This window comes from Podarcis gaigeae (genome assembly GCF_964106915.1).
Source record: "Podarcis gaigeae genome assembly, chromosome: 11".
Taxonomy (NCBI): Eukaryota; Metazoa; Chordata; class Lepidosauria; order Squamata; family Lacertidae; genus Podarcis; species Podarcis gaigeae.
In genome coordinates this window covers 30079866-30102219 of record NC_139687.1, presented here as the reverse complement: position 1 = coordinate 30102219, position 22354 = coordinate 30079866, and the positions used below count along the sequence as shown (strand labels likewise).

General features: G+C 42.2%; 1 protein-coding gene across 4 annotated transcripts in view; it reads left to right on the top strand.

Annotated features, from left to right (window-relative positions):
• ADGRV1 (adhesion G protein-coupled receptor V1) overlaps positions 1-12415 on the top strand; it is a 232105-nt gene extending 219690 nt beyond the window's left edge. For 3 of the 4 annotated variants that reach the window (XM_083703064.1, XM_083703065.1, XM_083703067.1), the window contains 3 exons: positions 550-741; positions 4972-5149; positions 11959-12415. In XM_083703064.1, the coding sequence (XP_083559190.1) occupies positions 550-741; positions 4972-5149; positions 11959-12077 (489 nt within the window). In that variant the 3' untranslated portion in view covers positions 12078-12415. Of the gene's footprint in view, positions 1-549; positions 742-4971; positions 5150-11958 lie in introns of those variants that run through there. The other variant, XM_083703066.1, reaches the window with a different exon arrangement.
• The last annotated feature ends 9939 nt before the right edge of the window (positions 12416-22354 follow it).

Here is a 22354-nt window from a genome sequence, read left to right as displayed (position 1 = left end):
ATAAATTCAAATCTTTGTTGCCCCACTCTTGGCTTACCTTCAAAGATGAGTGGGTTTAAACAAGAAACTCACAGTGCTTATTTTTCTTTCTAGAGAGTCCCTGGGGGCATCACCTTGCTGTTTCCTTTCACAGCAGTTATTTATTTTGACACCTTCTCTTGTTTTTGTTTTTAATGTACAGTATAATCATTTGAACTGTTGTCACTTGAGATTCTAGGGAAAATCTGCCACTCTGCATAGAATCTTCTCACAACATAAACCCTGTTCACATATGTTACACTGAACACATCTGCAAGTGTTTCTGTGAAAGAGTGTACACTTGTTGATCTGTACAGCTCAGCTCTTGAGTACACAAGTGCATACTGTACACTCATTGAACATTGTGTGTGAATAACTGTACAGGTGTACAGCTCAACAATTGGGTACATAAATTGTACGTCATTGAACGCAACATATGAACACCATAAGGTGTTCCTTAACATATTTAAAGCAGTCTCATGTCATACCTGGAAGCTTACTTTGCACCCCCCTTCACTCCCTTCTTTTCAGGGTCTTTATGTCTTCGTGGTTTATTTTATTCTGCACAACCAGCTCTGTTGCCCTGTGAAAGCAAGTTACACAGTTGAAATGAATGGGCATACAAGTCCAGGTTCTGCGTTCTTCACTCATGGTAGCGGCATGCCTCCAGCAGGAGCAGAGATCAGCAAATCTACTCAGAACCTAATTGCTGCTATGGAAGAGGTACTTGCATTACTTTATCTAAGCATACTAAGAAAAAATATACTGGGTGGAATGGAATCCAATGTAGTGCTATGCAAATCATCCAATCAATGCACAAATTTCTGCTTGCCCAACAAAATGTTCCCACTTGGCCACCCAAATCTGTTCAAGTAGTTCTAACAACCCTCTAGAGCAGATTTGTCAAGGGCATACAGAGCATGTAGCACATGTGGGTGGAGGAGGAAGAAAAGTGGGAATTGTTATTTTTTATTCTATTTATTTATAAAAAAAATATTTGTATGCCACTGTGTCATAAAGATAGATCAAAGCAGTTTGCAGCAATGGAAACACAGAACCTTACAATAAAAACCATGCGAAAGTTAAAAACAGACATCAAGTAACCATTGTGGAAAGACATATTCTTATTTTCCTGCACAGGCCTTGCAGAACAGAAGAGCTTTCAGCAGGCGTTTAAAAGTTGGCACAGAAGGTGTCTGATGATGCAACTCATTAGCAGAACACCACCCACTAAGTAAATGTATCAAGAAACCCTGAAATGCAAATATGAGCTTGTGTGACCCAGCAGATACAGTTTAGTTGGCTCTTAGAAATCTGCGTTCAATTCTGTGCCTCAGATTCATTGCGTAGGCTTGAGAGGTTTAGGACCTCACTGTCTCAGTTCCCTACCTGAAGTTGTTGCGAGGGCACACATGTTGAAAATTGCAAAGCACTTTGTTTGAAGTGTGATTCTTTACATGTTCAGAAGCAAGACCTGCTGAGTTTGATGGGGCATACAACCAGGTAAGTGAATATAGGATTGCAGCCTCGTTTAAGCCCTAATTGGGCACCTGAGCAACACATGCCAGAGATGTGTGTGTGGCAGTGTGTAAGGGTGCATGCGCTGGCCCCACTCCCAATGTCTTCTCCCCACTTGCACTTTTCCAAACTTCCCAACTTGAGGAAGAAGTTGTCTGAAGGGGGCTGCTGAGCACATCTGAACAAACACAGAAGCTCTTCACACCTTTATGTTCAACATGTGGAGGTTTCTTGTGGAAACTGGGTTGATGGGAGCAGGGGGTTGCATGTGCAACTGTGCTGCCTATTTATTTATTAGTTATCTAAAAGGTCTCCAAGCAACTGACATTTGAAAACATACTCATAAATACATTATACCATGGGGAGAGGGAAATCTAGTGAAGCATTAACGTTTCATTCAACATGCAAAAAACCAAACCCACTAATCCCGCCGGCACAGTAGCAGCAATAGAAAGCTTTGGCAGTGCACTAACAATACTATACTGTTTTTGCATATAATAATAAACATCTTTCATTATCAAAGATATCATACGTCCACAAATACAGCACACTCAATTTAGTAGTGGAGAAATTAATATACAGCACTGCACATCAAATACAGATTATAAACTGTACATATAACATGATGGTAACCATGTCCAAAGTGAGTTTTATTTAAAGTTACATGTTTATGGAATGTTTTCGTCAAAGAATGGTTCTCAAAGAAAAAGAAAAAAGTGGACTGGAACAATTTCATTGATTGATTGATTGATTGAGTGCCCATCATTCATGCTAAGGTCTCAGAACAGGTTACAGCATCAAAACACAATGTTAGAAAAAATTTAAAGCAACTTACAACCATAAAATAGAATATAAATGAACACAGTGCAAAAGAAGACTAATAGTACTACCCGTGACAACAGTAGTACAATAACTGGGCACACAGATTAGTGAAAGCCTGATGAAGCAGCACGGCTTTTTCTACTAGTCAGCTAAAAACTCCCGTGGAGCAGGCCTGTTGGATTTCTCCAGGGGCGGTGGGAATTCTGTAATACTGGCGCCACCATTATCTTAGTAGAGGATAAGGTCATGCTGACGGTGGTATCACCTGGAGCAATGACTCTGCTTGATCTTAACTCACAAGACGTGAGAGAAGGAGAAACAGAAGAAGACACTCCCTAAGATATCCTGAATGCAGGCCGTTTAGAGCTCTGACAGTCTACAGCAGCACCTTGAATTTGCCTTGGAAAAGACACTGGCAAATTGTACAGGTTAAGAAAAATATATGATGATATTGCCATGCACATGACTTCTAGCTCCAATTCTGCATTTCATTGTTATTTCTGGAGAATTTTCAGAGCCAGTGCCACATTACAGTAGCCAATCAGAATGCCAATTTTTCTCAAAGACATTTTTTTCGGTTATTTCTCAGATTTTTGTTTTCATTCTAGAAAATAAAGCCCTCTTGGGGGGGATATTATTATTTTGTATGTAGTGGCTGCTGCTACCCTCTGTAATGCCCCAGAATGACACTGGGTTTAGGGAATTTTGGAATATGTGAAATCACAGCTAGGTTTCTTGCAGCAGCAAAAGAGAATCAGGGAGAGAAAAACCTTAGTAAAAAGAGAAAGAAGTCTACTGATTGAGAGTTCCACCTTCAAGAAACTATTGGAGAATTTCACTTACCCCACAAGAAATATGGTGAAAAGGTCCCTCCAATTTATCTGCTCACAGATTGGGTTGAGGATTTTGAAAGGCCATCTACCTTCAGCAAAGTGAATAAGTTACTGCAGCATTAAAACCAATGCAGCAATCCTCAATCTTAAGAAGCCAGCGGAATTTAGGCTAGCAGAATTTGCACTGGCATAAGTTACCCTTATTTCAAACCTTATTTCCAGGAGCCTCTGGGAGGGGCTACTGAGCTGGCAGGTGAGTGTGTGCTCACCTTTTCCAGTTTGGGCCCTAGATCACATAAGCAAGCTATACAGGATTTGGAATAGGTTTATGTCTGTCCTTGTCCTGTTCCTCCATGCTCCTGGAATACCCCCTTTGGGGGACATATTCTGGATTAAATTAAACTCTGTTAAATTCTACCAGCTGAGCCGGTGGAGCCACAGCTAAGCAGAGGGAGAAAGTAACACAGCCATTGGGCTGGCTGAGCCCTGGCTCATCTGGGAAAGCCCAAGATCCACGAAATCCAAACTCACCTTGGCACATCTTGGGTTTGGACTGCACTGTAATAAGTCCTTAGTCTCTACAAATGGTCCCAGCTATTGAATTAGCCAAAGGTAAGGTAATGTGTTGCTGACATCATCCGTCAGCTGGGCGCCTAAAAGCAATGTTGGAATTCAGGAGCACTTCTTAATTGAAATTGCCATATAAAATGATGAATGTTCATTCTGCTTGCATCCTGACCTTCCTCAGCATGGAGTTTTATTATCACAACCAATCCTGAGGGATAGTGACTTGCTTAAACTGCTCAGCGTCAAACTACAAGTTACACAGCTGGCCTCCTGCCTATGTTTTAAAAAATTTAAAAGCAGGGATAAGTAGGGGCAGAGGGTTAATCCTTTTCCTATGTTGTAAGCCCCATTGGAGTGTGTGTGTGTGTGTGTGTGTGTGTGTGGACAGGTACGAACCTGCATTTTTTCTGCAACAGGCAGTTCAATCAAAGATAATGTTTTGGTTGGCTCTGAGTTAGCTTCACAGTTCAGCAGGGATTTGAACTTCAGATACCCAAGTCCAAACCTAACTGCTGTGCAACGCTGCCTATCTAGTAGTATTAGTAGTAATAGTAGCTTGGACAAAAGTTGGGTTTCTTTCTCACTAAAACATTTATTCATACCTGGGCTTAGTGTGCTCAAGGCAGCTAGTAATATTAAGTGTGTGTGTGCATGCGTGCGCAGACACAGACAAACACACGCACACACAATTGTAAAGGGTGGAACTGAACATTTTGCTGTTCCAAAGGTTTCATATCAGCTTACCAGATGGAACAGTCTCTCCTCCACCTGTGAGCTGTGGATGGGCCTTCTCCTGACCCTCTCAAAGCCAGCTTGCGTGGGGGTATGGTGTCAGCAGGGAGGAATGGAAGAAATCCCCATTGCAGAAGCCCCTGCACAGGACTTCTGCTGATAGGGTTTGTTAGTGATCCTGTCCAAAGTATTTAAAATGACCATAGTCCGTTAAAGGCAGCCAAAAACCACTAAAATATCAGAGAGGAAATAAAAATTGCAATCTATTAAAAATCATTTAGCCAGTTTCATTTAAAAAACAACAACTTCAGTAAGGCCACAACCATTAATGACCTAAAAATCATCCTTAAAAGGAATGTTTTAATTATCCAATGTAAGTTCCCTATCCCTGCTCTAGTCATATCACTAGAAGATTGAGGGACGCCTGCAAATTATAATGCAGAGAGTAATCCTCTGCCTCTTTCTCAATGTTTTCCCAAAGATGCCTGCAGACTGGGAGAGGGCATCTCTAAGGCCAGGCAGCCAGGCCAGTGCTGCCTTTAAACAGAGCCCACACAATGGCAGTGCCTACGCAACTCCGGGAGGGTTCAGCAGCGGCTCCTTAGTGGCTGATGAAGAATCACAAGAGTTCGATGATCTAATATTTGCTTTAAAAACAGGTAAGTGCAATCTCTCTTCTTTTCAGAAGCCCACATGTTATGCTTTGGAATGCAACTGGTTTTTCTAAAGATCAAGTGTGCTCTTTGCTAATGCATTATGTCTGGCAAATCAAATTGTAGTGGGGGAAAATGTTTTAGCACAAATGCTTATTTTCTGTGCTAAAGTTAATATGCAGATTATTTTAAAGACCTGCAAAAACAAATTGAATGAAAAAACATTAAGCTTTTTGTTTTCATTCTACTAGAGTCAGGACACTAAGCTAGTCTGGAATGTTTAATGGATTTTCTCAAGTGCTTAAGGTAAACTTTAGCATGTATGAAAGAACTTGTGTTCTTAAGGCAGTGGTTCTTATAGCAGTGCCCCCAAATTTCCTTCACTAATGCCTTCAGGTTCATTGTTGTTTGCATGTGTGGAAGAAGTTATACAGGAACCAAAATACCATCAAGGGGAATAACTATTTGAAGCAGAAGATCAATCACGTGGGCCAATTCCGGACAGACAATTCAAAGCTTACAGGATCCAGGCAGCTCCTACAAAAAGTGAGAGGAGCAGTTAAGTAGAATCGTAGAATCATAGAATCATAGAGTTGGAAGAGACCACAAGGGCCATCGAGTCCAACCTCCTGCCAAGCAGGAAACACCATCAGAGCACTCCTGACATATGGTTGTCAAGCCACGAGGTCACAGCTGAAGGAGGCCATGAAACAGTCCAAGGCAGTTAAATCTTAGTGGGATCCAAAAGTGATGCACAGGGGGTGATGCACAGGGGGTGGCTACAGGCAGGAAGAGAAAGTTAGAGAAAGAGGATGGAACAGGAGCAGTCCGAATGAGTGAGAGTGAAGCCAAGGAAGGAGCTGGTGGGGCTGCTTGGATACCCAGGAGGCACATAGACTCCTAAAGTAGACCTCACAATTGCTTGCCCTTGATTCAAGTCATGCCAACTCCAAAAGGGCTGTTGTGAATGTGATTGCGGCAATTTCATTTAGCACGGTACTTCCAGTTTGCACATTACCTTCTCCACCTGAATGTAGGCAAGAGCAAGTACGTGTATGTGTAGGTCAGTCAGTCATATCAGCTAAAAATCATTTTTGGTCTCTAAGTGTTCACATCTGAGGAGCAGGAGTCCTGCTCAACACGTTGTCAAGGACACCTACAAGGAGGTGCTAGTAGACCCTCAAAAATGAAAAGAAAAGCAGTTTCTATTCTGCCTGTTGAATAAGCTGGGATAAAGACATGCGTACAAAAGCTTTATTCCTATGTGACTCACGTACAGTGGACCCTCAGGCTACTTTACCTTTGGGTAACGTAACTTTCGGGTTGCGAACATGGACACCCCGGAAGTGTATACTTCTGGGTTTTGCCACGCGCACATGTACAGAAGCCCTCTATCGCGCTGTGTGCATGTGCAGAAGTGGCACCTCATGTTGTGGACTTTTGGGGGTATGTACAGACCCCTGGAACAAATTAAGTTCGTATCCGGAGGGTCAACTGTATAGGGCAATGATGCATTGAACCAGGAGCAGGGCTGCACTTTTAGGCCTGCCTGCAACTTCATCCCACAACTGAATGTGGCATGTGGTTGTCAGTAAAGAAACCCCAATGTGCAAGCTCCTGCTCATGTGTAGGGACTCCACATGATTGGGATGTCAGAGTCAACTAAAAGTACAGCCCAACTCTTGATTCCATGGTACACCCCCCAACACACAAGTGATATATGAATAAGGCTAGAGAATGCCTGTGATGCTAGTAACTTATAAATGATGTTGGGCACAACATGATAGATGAGGAAAGAGCAAGGTGAGATCTAATACTGAATAGCCAGAGTATATTGAGTATTGGAATTAGCTTATTGATCTATTCAGGCAGCAGTTGTCACTGCAGGCACCTTGTTGGGTCTGCTAATGAAGCGCTCTCCCTATTTATATTTATATATGTGTGTGTTATATATATATATGTTATTGGTTATTACAAATAACATGAAACAATACAAATAATGGATATTGGACACCAGGTACAATGCAAAATACAGTCGTGATATGTATAAGACAGAAAATAATAGCAGCCAAAAAATGTATGTTCCATCTAGGTCCCTCCGTGCTATAGTTAATAAAATAAAATAAAATAAAATAAAATAAAATAAAATAAAATAAAATAAAATAAAATAAATAAATAAATAAATAAATACCAATTATTATTTCTCCAGTCTTCACTCTATAGCTTTATGTAAGTTTTATCAGTCAAAGTCAAGTTCTATGCCCTGTCATACCACTTGCGGACAGTACATCAGCCTGCGTCTTTCCAGTGTAAGCCCAGCTCCATGCATGCTGCCACAAGGAGGTGTTTTGTCAGATTCTTACACGGGAGATTCTTGTTGCACCTTCTAAATAAGGATTTATTTCAATGTCTTTGTGAAGGAGATCACTTAGGATTACAATAACTCCATTCCAAAATGTCTGTGCTTCTGAAATCTCCCACCAGAGAGGGATCCATGCACCAAGATTTGGACATTTCTTCAACAAATGAGTGATAAGGAATTATTAATATAATGAGGTCTTACAGATGTCCAGTGCCATTGATGCACAGATTTTAACATGAATTCCTTCATTTTAATGGATATAGGCTTAAAGGTGGACACACGTCACAAAGCTGCCCATTCTCCATCAGAGATAAAATGTCTATCACACAGGAAAAAAAGAAAGAAATAGTCCCCTGAATATCAGCTTCTCACAATTGTTTGAGCCCTCCCTAAATTGATAATCTAATAACCTTGTGTAGATCTCTGAAACTACCTCTTTCATACTCCTTGAGCTGGTCTCACAAACTTTTTCAAACAAAGTGAGGGGCCATGATAAACTCAGTGCATTTTTGATTAGCACTCAAGTTCAAAGCAGGAAGCAAAATAAGCTTCAGATCCCAGAGTTTCCGTTTTGGTACTGCAAGATGGGCAGAGCTGATAAAGAAACTGGGCTGACAAAATTAGCAAGGGAATATGAACCACAAACCTCATAATTATTGTTGGAAACACGCAGGCCAAGGAATCTACTTTTCCAGTATTAAATCATGAAATAGCCCTATGAGGACTAATGCGCTTTAATCTGATAACAAATTGATCGCATTGAACTCTTAGCCCTCTGTAATAGTTTTCTGAGCAGCTGTGCATTGAAATATTTTAGGTTGTTGCTTCGCTGTTTGATGACCTGTTTGTGTTCCAACACAATGTTGTTACTATTATTATAAAGAACCAGTTTTTAAATATTGGGATTTTAAAAATAAATTAAATAAAGGGACACCCTAGACATGTTAAAGGTTCAGATCTTGCAGATGTAGCAATTGCAGTTTGATATTTAAGCACATCATAAGCATTCTTAGCACTGTGGTATAAAATGAGCCATGCCAGGCTATTCCATTTGGCCTTGGGCTGTGCTTTTTGGTAGTGGCTAACAGCAGTTAATTCTGGAAATTTCATAGTAGGACACTTCTGAAACACCCTGTGTCTATAAAGGAAGTTACTTTTTAATAAACTTCAGTCAGGAGTTCAACTATGGTTCTACATAAAGTTCCTATACTTTTCTTTAACAGATTATCTGGCAGCTCTGGGTCCCTCAAACTGTGTAAGCCTTGTTTTCAAAACAGCCTTTTACTGCAGTAGATGTTCTTTGTCATCTTACTGAAATGCCTTTTCCTTCTTGACTCCAAAAGCAGCTAGCTATAGCGTATTAGTCCCACTGTGACCTTTTCTGTAGCCTTATTTTAGATACCAATTTCATTTCATTTCTCTGAACTGAGCTCTTCTGTTTAAAAAGAAAGTGAAAAGGCAGCATCTGAGAGGCCAAAATGCCATGGAATCTGAGGTCAACAGGTTTCTGGAGCACCCCAAAATGAAACTTTACAGAAATGATGGTTATTTACAAGAACATCTAGACTAGGCTTGATTTAAGAGTTGCCTTTCTCCAAGATGTCTGAACACTCCACTGTTTTCTACCCCAGAGAGCACAATCACCTCTTCTTATGATCCTGCATATACGTCTGGGTGTTTCTTGCCTCTATAAAACTTTTTCATCTATCTTGTTTCAAAGTTCATCGTTTTCCTCTAACTGGTTCCAGGTAGTGGCTTAGTCACAGAATCATAGACTTGTAGAGTTGGAAGGGAGCCCTAAAGGTCATCTAGTGGAACCCCCTGCAATGCAGGAATCACAGCCAAAGTATCCTCGACAGAGGGCCACCCGGCCTGTTTAACAACCTCCAGCGAAGAAGAGTCCACCACCTTCTGATGTAGTCCATTCCACTGTTGAACAGTTCTTGCCCTCAGAAAGTTCTTCCTAAGGTTTAGTCAGAATTGCCTTTCTTGTCATTTGAAGGTTGGTTCAAGTTGTCCCCTCTGGAGCAGCGCAGTTGTATCTGCTTTTGGAAACCAGCCATTCACTCTCTCAGAGCCTCTTCACCACCTCCCACATTTCCTCTGCTCCTAAAATATTTTTCTTTGAAGAGTCACTTGGTCATCCCTGGAGAAAAAAGGAGAGATGAGTATTGCTGGGCAATGGAAAGACCTGTTTGGAATGAAATCCCTGCCAGTCTCCCATCTGATTTGCATTTCACAAATTGTTTTCTAAATGAAAACCTGGTAACACTTGGTATCCTGAAAGCATCGCATTGGCAGAACTCTGCGAGCCAGATTTATTGCAAGGACAACACCTTTGAAGACAGTGGATTTGCAGCAGGAATGATTCTGCCCAGTCCATCGTACCTCTGTAGCCCTTGGTCATTTGTAACTGGTTTTGCTGGAAAGTAATGCCTGGCATTAATCCCTTTTTAGCATTACCATGTTTAATTATGCTTGCACACACTTCTGAATAAATATGGATTGCAAGTCCTGAAATGCCCAAATAGGGGTTGGGCAATTTTTTAAAAGCTGTATTTGCTTTTCCTGACACCAGAGCACAGAGTGTTCACCTAGGCAGCAGTAATCTGTCTGTGCCACTTGCAGAAGAAACGGCGAAGAGAGGAAGCCGAGTTGTTCCATCTGCTTTTGGTTGTTGTCATTCATGAAGAATTCAAGTGCTGTTGAAGCTGCATCCACCATCATCCTAATGGGTCTTGCCCTCCCTGTAGAGAAACTTCCTTGAGGCATGAACCTAGCAAACCAATCCTCATCTTGATGTAATGCTGGTGGAAGGAATCCTTCAGCTACTCCTGGCCTGGGCCAAGCTTTGTCAAGAAATGTTACTGCCATCTGGGAAATCCCTATTGGCATTGTTCACACACTGAGGTCCTGTTCTTCATTCAGGTGTTTTCCTTGCAGGAACAAAAGTCCATTAGGGCAGAGAGGGTGAGGAGTTTTGGACGGAGTAGCAGGAACAACTGGAGGAACTTAAACCCCTTTCACATTGGGAGGATTGCCTGCACATTATGTGTGACCTGCCCTTTAAAGGCTAGAGGGCTCCAAGAAGATTCAACAAGAGGGAGGAACAAAGATCCCAGGCTGCACAAGGAAATAAACAGAAGAGTGCTGTTTTTCCACCTCAAAATCAAACCCTTAAACAAAAATAATATTTGCCAAGCTAGGAGAAGCAGTGGAATTTCCCCTGTAGAATTTTCTGGGCTGCTAACACCTTGCAACAAGAGAAACTAGTTAGAGGATTTTCCACCACAAACATGTATAATTTTCATCTTTGCTTATCTGTTAAGGAATCCTGAGAATTGGAGTCTTGCAAAGGGGTTATGGCCCTAACAAACAGTTTTGAAATATCTTCACAAAGCTGCAGTCCACAGGGCTCTTAGTGGCAAGCCATGCTAGTTAATCCAGTTACAAACTAGTTTAAATTTGTACTTCAATCAAGCACCATTTTAGGATTCTGTCACTGCACCTCTGTTTTGTGTTTTCAAGGACATGGGTAATTCTGTTTGTGTACATTCACATTCTCCATCAGCACAAGTCCTAAAAACATCACAGAGGCAATACCGCAGCTGTACAGAGTTATATATGCAAGGCCAAAGAACTTTCTGTTATCTATAATTGCAGTTTATAGAAACAAAAATCCAAGGAGAGGGAGTGATGGGGAAGAAAGAAAGAAAAGACTGCAAGGGTACACAAGAAGCATTTAATTTATTAATGGCCCACGGTGTTTTGAGTTGATGGGACCTTCAGAAACCACTGAATTCATCTCATCAGTGGTCAGCATAAGATTCTTGCCTGCCACAGCAGCAAACCATATATATTGCTTTAGCCAGTGGTGGACTTAGGTATTATGGTGCCCTGTGCAAGGCCAACATTTGATGCCCCTGCCCCTGTCCTTACACTGCCTTCTCAAAGGCAGGCAAGGATGCACCCAGCTTTGGGAAAGAGATGCAAGGGCTCTGTCATGGACCAAGAGCCCTGTCACCTCCTTCCCACAGCTGGGAAAGTGCTAAAAAGGCTTGGGAAGGAGACAGGAGGACTCTGGGACGCCGTCAGAGCCTGATTTACCTTTCCAAAGCCCAGAGCCTCACTTTGATTGGGCACCCCTTCAGCTCAGCGCCCAGAGCATGCACATTGCTTGCACAGGCCTAAATCTGCCCCTGCTTTAGCTGACCCTTGAGGAGCTGGGATGCACAGGTTGAAATACACAGGACAGAAATAAATTGGGCTTTAAATTGTTTCTAGCACAGCTTCGAGGTCTCTTCTTTCTTTTGCACAAAAATCCAGACCAAGAGAAGCTATATTTGGAGCAGAATAATAAAAGAACAGAGCAGGTTTGCTCTCTGCTGGATATACTGCCCTTTTTTTAATGTCCGAGCCTCCCAAATGTTATCATCCTTTCTCTTCCTTTCAGGTGCAGGCCTCAACATCAGTGACACCGAGTCCTGCCCCGGCAGCCAGGACGGAGGCACGATGGTTAGTTCCCAGATTGTAGAGCTTAGAAGAATACCCATAGCGGACACTCATCTCTAGTTCCTACGTCATTTTTATTATTCCAATCTCCATGTTTTTGTAACTATATATATTTTTTCTTTTGCACTAAACCAACAAACCAACAGACCCAACTGCTATACAGCTGTGTACTAGAATGCTGTGAATTATAAATGGACAATTAACAGAAATAATTTTCGTGGTTGTTTGTAAAAGGGAGGGCTGTAAATTTTTTCAGGGGCTGAGCTCCTGGCTCGGGTTTGAACCCATTAATTTAGATGCACATATTCCATCAAGTGTAGCCTAATTTTTTAAAAAAAACCTAACCTGTATGTGCATGGGTGTTCTAATAAAAATTGATAGAGTCCATTTGATAGAGACATATGTGTGTGGCTGATCAGTCTACCAAAGTTATTGAATTTGTAGAGCCGCTGATTATTTTAATGCCATGGATTCTTTTTTTGGTATGTTCTGCTTTACTTTTTTTCTGCCCTACAAAAGTATCATTCCTTCTCCCAAAGAAGGTAAAACATAATCTTATCCTGAAGAATCTGCCTGCAGATTATAAGAAAACATCTTTCTGTTGCCAACCTAGCACTCACCAGTAATATCCCCTGTAGTGTCTGCAAAAGGTCTCAGTAATTATCCCTTAAAAATCCACAGTGCATTTGTATTTTCACTCAGTTGGCATTCTGTACACTTAAACATGCCCACATTTCTTTGGATGTCAGGACTGGACACCCTCCCTTCCATTCCAGGGAACTTCTCCCTGTGAGCAGTTACTATAGTGGCAGATGCAGGTGCCTTTTTCCATTGATGGCTGGACATGCCTGCACCCTTGTATGTTCCTGGCTCTTTTTCTGATCCTTTTTAGATGTGGCAGCCACTTTTTGTTACACCACATCCTCTACAGCCACCATTCTGTTCTTCTATGCCCGCACAGGCACTATTTTCTGATTGGCACCCACAGTACTTTCTGCAAATTCCACATTGTCCACTGGCCCCAAAAAGTTGGCGACCCCCTGATGTATGGGCTGTTTTCTTTTACTTGTTTTCTTTTAATTATTGTTTAACATCAGAGTCTTCAGGTATGACTCAGTTCAGCTTTGAATAGCTTGCAACTGAGAAGAATACAGAGCCTATTTCAGGCAGTTCTAGAGATAACACACACACACCTAGGGGGTGGGCAACATACGTGACCCTCTCAACCAATGCATATTCATTATGGCTGAGGAGACCCTCTTTCAAGTATTCTTTTCAGATTCTCTAATGAACATAAATAGATCAGGGTTGGAGCTTGCCACACCATCTCCCAACATGCATTCATTATTTCCAAAAGCAAATGTCTGAAGAAAATTTATCAGCTATAACTTAGTGCACTGATCAGGTATGGAAGTGTACAGTAATACCTTGGTTGTTGAACGGCTTGGCTCCCGTACAAATTGGCTCCCGAACGCCGCAAACCCAGTAGTACGTGTTTCAGTTTGTGAACGTTTTTTTAGAAGCCGAACATCCGACGCAGCTTCCAATTGAGTGCAGGAAGCCTTGGTTTCTGAATGGTTCCAGGAGTTGAACGGACTCCTGGAATGGATTAAGTTTGACAACCAAGGTACCACTATAATGCGATTCTCCTCCACCACTTGGGAGCAAATGATACAGATAATTCGTTTAGCAAGTTTATTAGATGTACGCTGCAGGTTGGTTACCATCTGATGAGTGGACATCTCTATTAATCTTCTCTCTCTCTAAATGCCTTGAGAAAGGTGCGAGGAGAGCCATGAGTTGAGCACTGATGTGGCTTAGATGGTTACGTAAAGAATCTTCTTAGTAGGTCAGAGAAAGAACAAAGAAGAACTTTCAAAGTTCTTGGTATTGCAGGACGAAGATGAACCAAGATAACGAAGGAGCAGTCAAGGTCACTAAGTGCTGGGTTAGTGCTTTGTTTAGAATCTCCAAGCGCTCGGTATCTTATAATAAGTGACATTGCAAGTTATTTGTCCTGTAAACACTTTCTGACAGTACACCTACTCTCTGCTTCTGGCTCGTTTTAGCCTCTATTACGTACATTGATCTGTGTGGTGAGGACAGGTACACTGTTGGATGAATGTCATGCTTGTGTGTTTTGGACTATTCCAACTCCACAATGCTATGAATACGAGTTGCTGATATACAATTGTTATGAAAACAACGTTTCAGAATTCTGCAGTGTCACTGTATCAAGAAAATTTGCCACAAGTTGAAAGTTTCAACATAACCACCACAACCACTTGCTGCGGTTATAGCTCCTGCTAATTTGTAATTATTCTCTCTAAAGATTATATACTTTCCATGGTAAACACAAAATTTGATACATGAACAATATTTAAATAAGAAACTATAGAATTTAATCAATATTGAGTCAGTCCACAAATATGGAAAGCAGAAAAGCTACACAAAGCTTTTCTTTGTTAAAAATGGAATATTATCATAGTGGCCTGGTGTTTTTAAGAAATAAAAACACATTGAAGACACTCTCCAAAAGCTGTCTGGAAGCATTGATCATTATCTCTTCTGCCATTCAGGACAGGACAGTCCACACATTTGACATTCTGTTGGAAACAATTCTGACTGAAGCTGCAAATTGCAGGCTGGAATGGTAATAATAAATGCTCAATATCTATTGCTTTTATCTAGCACTTTGAGGAATAATATGATTATTATTTGCATTGTGATTAAGGAGGAGAGACTGCTTAACCAAGATCCCATGTTTGGATCATACACTAAGCCAATCTTTAGCTGCTGTGCTGAACCAAAAGGACCCAGGAGAAGCAAAATGGGATGGGCTCCTCTCCAGGAGTCAGCATGACCTCAATAAGCCATTGTTTGGCTTATGATGATGCGCAAATCAACCTAGTAAGTTCCATTGAGCTCCAGGAAGCTTACTTCTGAGAAATTGTGCTTTTATGACCTTTTATTTGATGCTAATCCTGTCCCTGAAAGCTTCAAGTTGACAACAATTAGAAACAGCTACTTACATTCCCTCTAACATCCCACTGATCAAAACTGGGACACTCATTTTTTGGTCCCACGTTCTTGTGGAAGCCAAGTGACTCACAGAAGACCAAAAAAACAAGTGGTCTGGCACTCTGCCATAAGCCGTAAACCTTCAAATAGGACATTTTGGGATCCAATCAGAAGCCGGGGTGGCTTCTGTAATTCTGGGGTGTCCTGCTCAAATCAGGATGGTTGAGGGGTATATACTTAAAATATTTAAGTATCATTCACACATGCCAGGAGCAACAACAAAAGTCAGACACTGAAGAACTCCTTCACTCATCCTCAGACACAAACAATAAGGTCTATGCTTCTAGAATAGTCCGGCACAGCTTGTGATCTGCTGAGCTGAATGCAGCCCTTCAGCCCCTCCCCCCACCAGCAAAACAACTTTCTGTATCTCCTGTCTGTGCAAGATTGTTGTGTGAACACCTGAGAGCCCAAATGCCCAGTGGGGCTGTGTTTAGCTTGGTGTGCAATAAGCTGTGTTGGCCTGCTCCCAGAAAAAGAAGTCACGCTCCCACTTTTTTAAACTTTTGGAGGGAAGTCGAGAAAAGATTCAAAGCTGAGAAACTTCAACCTAAATGCTCCACATGGCAGTGATATTTTGACATCACTACAAAGCAACCTACTGAAACGCAGCAGCCTCAAAGCAATGAAACACTGAACCACTCGATAGGGAAAGCCAGCATGTTCTTCAGCTTTGCCCAGAATGCTTCAGGAAGTGAATGCAAATGCAACATAGCTGGGGTATTCATGTTCTCCATGCCTGTTGTGATGAAGCAGATGGAAATGAAGGACTTGCTTATTATCACCCTTTGACTTGAGACTTTTCAGAACTCCCGCCTGATATGGCTGCATAAAGATGTCACAAACGCTGCCATGGCTGCTTTAAGCACTGCTGCTGGAAGGAAAGAAAAGGAGGGGGTGTAATTCTAGGTGCTTGAAGGAGGGTTTTATTTTGGGCCTGGACAGTGTATTTATAAAAAGAAAAAAGGGTTCCAGTACTCACCATGAAGTTGTTACAACAAGTGCCACACCTTTAACATTTAGAGGGGGAAAGGTGCCGGTACAATAAACCCTTGAGTACCGCCCCCCCCCCCGCCACCTCTGAAAAACACTGGTCCTGATGCATTTCATAACAATCCTTTCTGGGAGGCATGTTATGAACAGCAATTCTCATTGCACACACACTAGAGCTACCACTATAGCGATGCCTGTTGTGCCAAACGAGAATATTGCGTTTAATTAATTTCATTCATTAATATAGCCACTCTGTATTCAGATTATACCAGAGTAATGAAACAGAATTGTGTAGAAATAAGATACATAGATCATAAACGGTATTTAAAAACCACCAAGAATTAAAATTAAAATGTGTGATGGAGGACAAGGATACTCTCTGAAGGGGGGGGGGGCAAGCGCAACAGGGACTTTGTGCTACAGTCAGTTTGGTACTGCAAGTCCCTGGCCTGCTGTGTGAACTGGCAGTGATCAACATTGAGGGGGTCAATAGAGTCAGCTTGTGACTTGCAGGGATGACACTTTGAAATTTCTCATTTGTATGGAAAAGCTCTCAATGGCACAGGCCAAAGGGCTTAGTTGCTCTATGAAACCCGATTGGGCTGCTTCGTATTGGTCAATGCTCCTATTGCTCATCTGTCCACTAAAAGACCTTTGCACAAGCTCTTGTTCCAGTGGGAAGATTTCAACATGATTCTATTAGCTGAGGCTTGCCCAACTGTTTGGCGGACATAGCACCCTCTCAGATGTTGGCGTGTCATGAAGTACATGCTTCAGTTTGTACTCAGAGGCCTTTAAAAAAAATGCCAAAAACAAAAAGCCCCGCAGCTTGCTTCATTCTCACTTCTCTGAATGCTGACTGCTTCTGTCTCTGTCATGTTGTACAACTGGGCTGGTTACTGGATCCCTGAAGCTCTGTCCTTGGAGCAACTCTGAATGCTGCTGCTAGCAGCCAGCCCTGGCAAGTTTTCCTCCGGTTAAGCTGACATGGCTTGCTGTCTACTTTTAATTTCTCTTGCCTTCCCAAACGAGTACACTCACCAAGGAGAAGTTTGTTTCCTGTTAGCATGAAATGTTGTCAGCTGCCGAAAGGCGAAAGGGACAAGTGGAGGATTGCATCGGAGCCTTGCAGCCAGATCACAACACTGAAGAAGAGCAGTATTTTTGGTGGTTCCTTCCAGTGATGATTTAAAAATAAATCACTTCTCCCCAGAATCCCAAGAGGATTTTTTTTTATTTAAAAAAATCTTGTGATTACCTAATAAACACAGTAGTCACATTTCAACCATATGCAAAGGGGATAAATTAGATGACATTATTCAGGCCAGTCCCATTGAGAGCAACGGCAATACTAGCTAGCATTTGCACCAAGGGTGGGGAAACTCAGGCCGGGGGGGGGGCAAAGGAAGTCCTTTCTCTTGCCCCCAGGACTCGTAACCATGCCACACATCCTGGCCCCATTCCACACCCTTGACTAGCCCAGCTCTATGCTTTTCTCAGGTGCTTTCAGCTGACTGAAATGTGTCCTTGCAAGCAGTAATGCCTCTCATGTACCTGGATGGAGTTTGGAGAAGTGGGTGTGTGGGTTTACAAATTCCTGAGCATGCCTGCCTCTGCCCTGTGTCCTCCAGGAGGTTGTGCAAGAGAGTATATGGTCCTCAGAAAGGTCCCCGATCCCTCTGGTTTACAACATAGTAATAACACGTTGATTACACGACAGCATCTGCAATATTCCCTCAAGTGGCAATGAGAATTCCCTGGCTTATGTGCACTTTTGTAATAAAATTATCCTCACTACTTTACAGGATCCCCACCCCCACCCCGATTATATCCTACCTTTTTACCACAGAGCTCAAGTTACAATACACAATTCTCCCCCTTTTCATTTTCTCCTCACATCAACCCTGTGAGATAGGTTAGGCTGAGAGAGAGAGAGAGAGGCTGGCCCATTGTCACCCAGTGGATTTCAGGGGGATTTGAACTCTGCACTCTTAACTACGACACCACGCTGGTTCTCTGACCCCCTGGGCTGTTAAGGTTGTTGACATGACTTTGGCTCACCAAGTGATACCGCACACTATGTTACGTTACACCTTGATTAGGTTATCATTTGTACTTGCCCTCAGACACCCTTGATATTTAGACTGTGCCAATGGGGCTCAACCCAGTGACATCAGGTGTTCCTGTGCACATGTAGAGCTTTCTTGCCCATAAATCTTTCCCAATTCACTTCAATAAAAGAGTGGATTGCATGATTACAAGTGGAGAGCTGCCCCTCTGCTGAAGTGAAGGGCAGCCCTGTAGTTGTGGGTCATATAACAGTAGTTCATCGCGTGGGTATCAGCAAAAAATATCACTGGACACCCCCCACCCCCCATGAATGTTACAAGACAAGACTGATCATACGGTAATCAGTGTGAATCAGAGAGCTAAAGTGAGGGCCCTTTCAGGAAATCTAGTCCAAGCCTTTGCTCAGTGCCTGAAATTCAGAGCTAGAGCACCCCGCAATAGACAGCTGTCCAGTAGGGGTGTGCAGGGGGGGGATGCTTCAGGGCCCAGTTCAGTGCTTTGGATAGGAGGCTGATCTGCCCCGGACTGTTTTGAGCAGCACCCACTCCAACTTGGATGTGAAAACCTCACACTCTGGTAAGTAATTTCAGATAAGCTGTGACACTTTGGGTGCATAGTTAAGTGCCTCTCCAGCTGCAATAATGGTTTTATTTCTTTGCAGAAATTGATTTTTAAAAAAATATCAGGCATGGAAGCCCCTTCCGAGAGGCTGGAGGCTGCCAAATTTCATATTATTTCATATTCATAACTCATATTGCTGCTTCTGCTTCCCAGAAACCCCAGCACCACCACCATTGTCATGTTCCTGCTTCCTCCTTCATGGACTGAGTGACATTCCATTCAAATCATGAAACTGAACACTACGGCACTAGTGCTTGTGCAGTCACATACAACGACAAATGCAGACACAAAGGCAGGTGACTGAAATAGAGAGAGAGACCTTGAAAGCACTCTGAATGTAAAATCAAATGCAACTACGATAGGGTCGGAATTGAAGGGGTAGAGGGAACAAAAGCCTAATGATACCCATCACTCAAGGCCAAATAGACACAAACAAGAAGATCAAATAATAAAAACAATTAGGATTTAATGGATTGGGTTTTTAAAGGAAGCATCTTAGAAGAGGCTTGGCCTAGATGGGAAAGGATTTTAGGGAAAGATTAGAATTAGGCAAGGTTTAGAGAAGATAAGCCAAGGAACAACAAATTATTTCAGTGTCCCAGCTCCTAAGAGCACAAACTAGCAAAGAACAGTTGTGAATAGTGGCACCGTTCTCATGTTAACAGCTTCCCAGCGAGCCCTTTTCTCCAGAATAGCCATTGGTTATATCTAATCATGCCATCTGAGGCAGCAGAGAACAAGAATTTGCCCTCTTTCCAGCCCTTCAGGTGCTATCATGAAGGGTACTGTCAGGTTCCTCCTCAGTCTCCTCCTCCTCTAGGGAAAACATGCCCAGTCTCCTCAACCCTGCCTGTAGTAATGATGTGCCTTTAACATTGCTTCCAATGTAAATTCACTCATAGTCCCTAAAAGTGTCCTGAATATAGATGCCTTTGGTGGCTTCAAAATCCCACCTTAGAATACAACTGAGCTTTTCAAGCCTCTAGTTTGAACTGAAGCAATCCCATCTCCCAAACCCTGTAGTCCTCAACCGTCCCCAGAAGTCTTCCCCACCAGCTCCCAACCTTTGTTTCCTGAACTTGCACAAGAGGATAGGCTTGGTGGCCTAAGGGTGAACAATGGAGGGCTTTCCCTCAGATTAGTAGTGTTCTAGAAAGATGGAAAATCAAGAAAACTGACCTAGACTATCCCTATTTCTGAGGCAGTTTTAAGCTTAGGAGGAGGTTCCAATGAATATACCGTACAACATAAAGTTTGGCAATCTTTTAATGTTTTAGGACCAAAATGATTATTCTGTTTTAAAGTGGAGAAGCAAAAGGAGTGAATACATTATAAAGATCTTTTTGATGGTTAAAACACAAGTTTTTCAATGCTAGTGCCAAACATAGTCCACACATGATAAGCAGCTTGTTCATCCTCAGTGTATGCACAGGCTTCCTGGCATTGCAAGGTTCCCCACTTACACAACAGGACTTCCTCCTCTCCCAAATCTTCCGCAGAGGGTTGAGGAAACACCTAGAACAGATTTAACGGGTGCTCAGAGGAAGGAGAGGGGAGAAAATTCCATTGCACAAGCAGAAATCCTTGCACTGCCAGAATGCTCACTTAGTTCTTTGCTGGATTCCAAGAATATATGTGAAGCTTACATTCAAAAGGAATATTATCGGGACTGTGCATGTTATTTTCATGAATGCCATCCCATAGCTAATTCTTTGGTGCATTTTTTTCCAGAAGAACTTATGCACAAAATGGCTGGCTTTCATTTCTCCATATGGTTCTGGGTACACTGTTACTTGTTTCCTCCTTTTTAAAGACACTAGCATCTGACCGCAATGAGAAGTGAAAAACTTTGAAATGAAGCTGCTGTCCTTGTGAGGCCAACAAGTGCCCACAGACACCACAAAAGGGCCATTGGGAGATCACATGCTGCTCACGTCCATGTCAGATGTTCCCTCTCTGTCCTTCCTTGAACAGAACCCTTTCAGGCTTTGCTAGCAGACAGGCAGTAGTTTGCCGCAACACCATCCAAGCAGTCTGTTCTCTAGTTGGTACTGCCTATGCAAACCTGGTGTGGAGATAAAATGCACTCCTGGGACTACAGCCTTGACCCACTATAAGCCACTTAATCCACCAAAGGCTTTTCAGAATTCATAGGCAGAATTTTCCCATGAAATGACCTCATTGCACAGGTGCGGAGTCAGCTCAAATAGTGGGCTGGCATACTGTCACTTTTCTTGCATGCCACCTCCTTGTGATGGCTGTTAATGGCATTCAGAACCTGATGTGTTAAGTTGTGGGTGGACATATCAGACAACACAGCAATTCTTCAAACAGCTCTTCTTTATTCACAGGCCAGAACAGAACAGGGCTGAAGGGTTCAGCCAGCCTGCTTATATAGAGCTCCACTACAACACAACAGTAATCACTTTCTGTAACTATCCAATCACCGAACGTCACTTTCAATCCCTTATTTGCATATGTGGACCTGAGTGAAAACTATCTACAGTATCCCCCTGCTGGCCCAGGGTGAGAACTTCAGTACATAACATGATGCATTTGCCAAGCCGCAAAAAGGGTTCTGCAGGCAGGCTTGGTGTGGCCTGCAGGCTATCTATCTAAAAAAATTCCAGGTTCAAATGGGTAAGTATGAAACGTACACATGTGATTTCACTTCTATGACATGATTCTCTCACCACCCCACAACTTTATTCAGAGTAATTTTAATATGGCTTTTGAGTTCAAAATTCTCAAACAGGCAATTCTCAAACAGGCAATATTTAAACTAGCAATGAACACACACTAAGCATAACAGAAAAACAGAAGCATCTTGACACTTCAGCTAACAAAGGCCCAGTGACCTGTCTTCCGATGGTGTGAAAGTCATGTGTTTTTAAGTCTGCCACCAGAATCTGACCCTGTGTTGCTGCTTTGCTTATACATCTACTATACATGTGATCTTGGTCAAACCTCGGTGCATTCCCCCAGTGATTTGGCTTCAGGGGAAGGGATTTAGAGCTTGTATATTTGTTATTTCATTTTTCACTTATCATCCATGTACTACATGTACTACATAGCACTGAACCTTCTTTACCATGACCATTCATCATTTCAAATACTAGAGAATTAAATGAAACTAATTATTGCCTGTGGTGATGAAGTAACCAAAACAATTCAGTCTAAGACTACTTACCTTTAAACTTCCTTATTAAAAGTTATTGGGTATGCACAAGCATTCATCATAAACAGAAACATCTGCCTTCTTATTGAAAAACACTGATTGTTTAGTACCAAGGGGAAGAAAGAGGATAATTTCTTTTAATCCCAGTTCCCAAACTCCTTTAGTAGCTTCCCTGCAAAAATGGGAAAAGCTTGGAATCAAGGTCACATGTAACCTGAATTTCCATAACAATTAATTTCTGTTTTGCTATGTTACAATTACTCAGCAGTTCCGAAGGAAGAAAATTATTCTCTACTTAGAGGGGGAAAGGAAAGGCTTGCTTAAAATGGTTTTAGCTAATCCTGTGCAGAAAGTTTTCTTCTTCTGAAAAAAAAGAGGTTTCTATTTTTCTCCT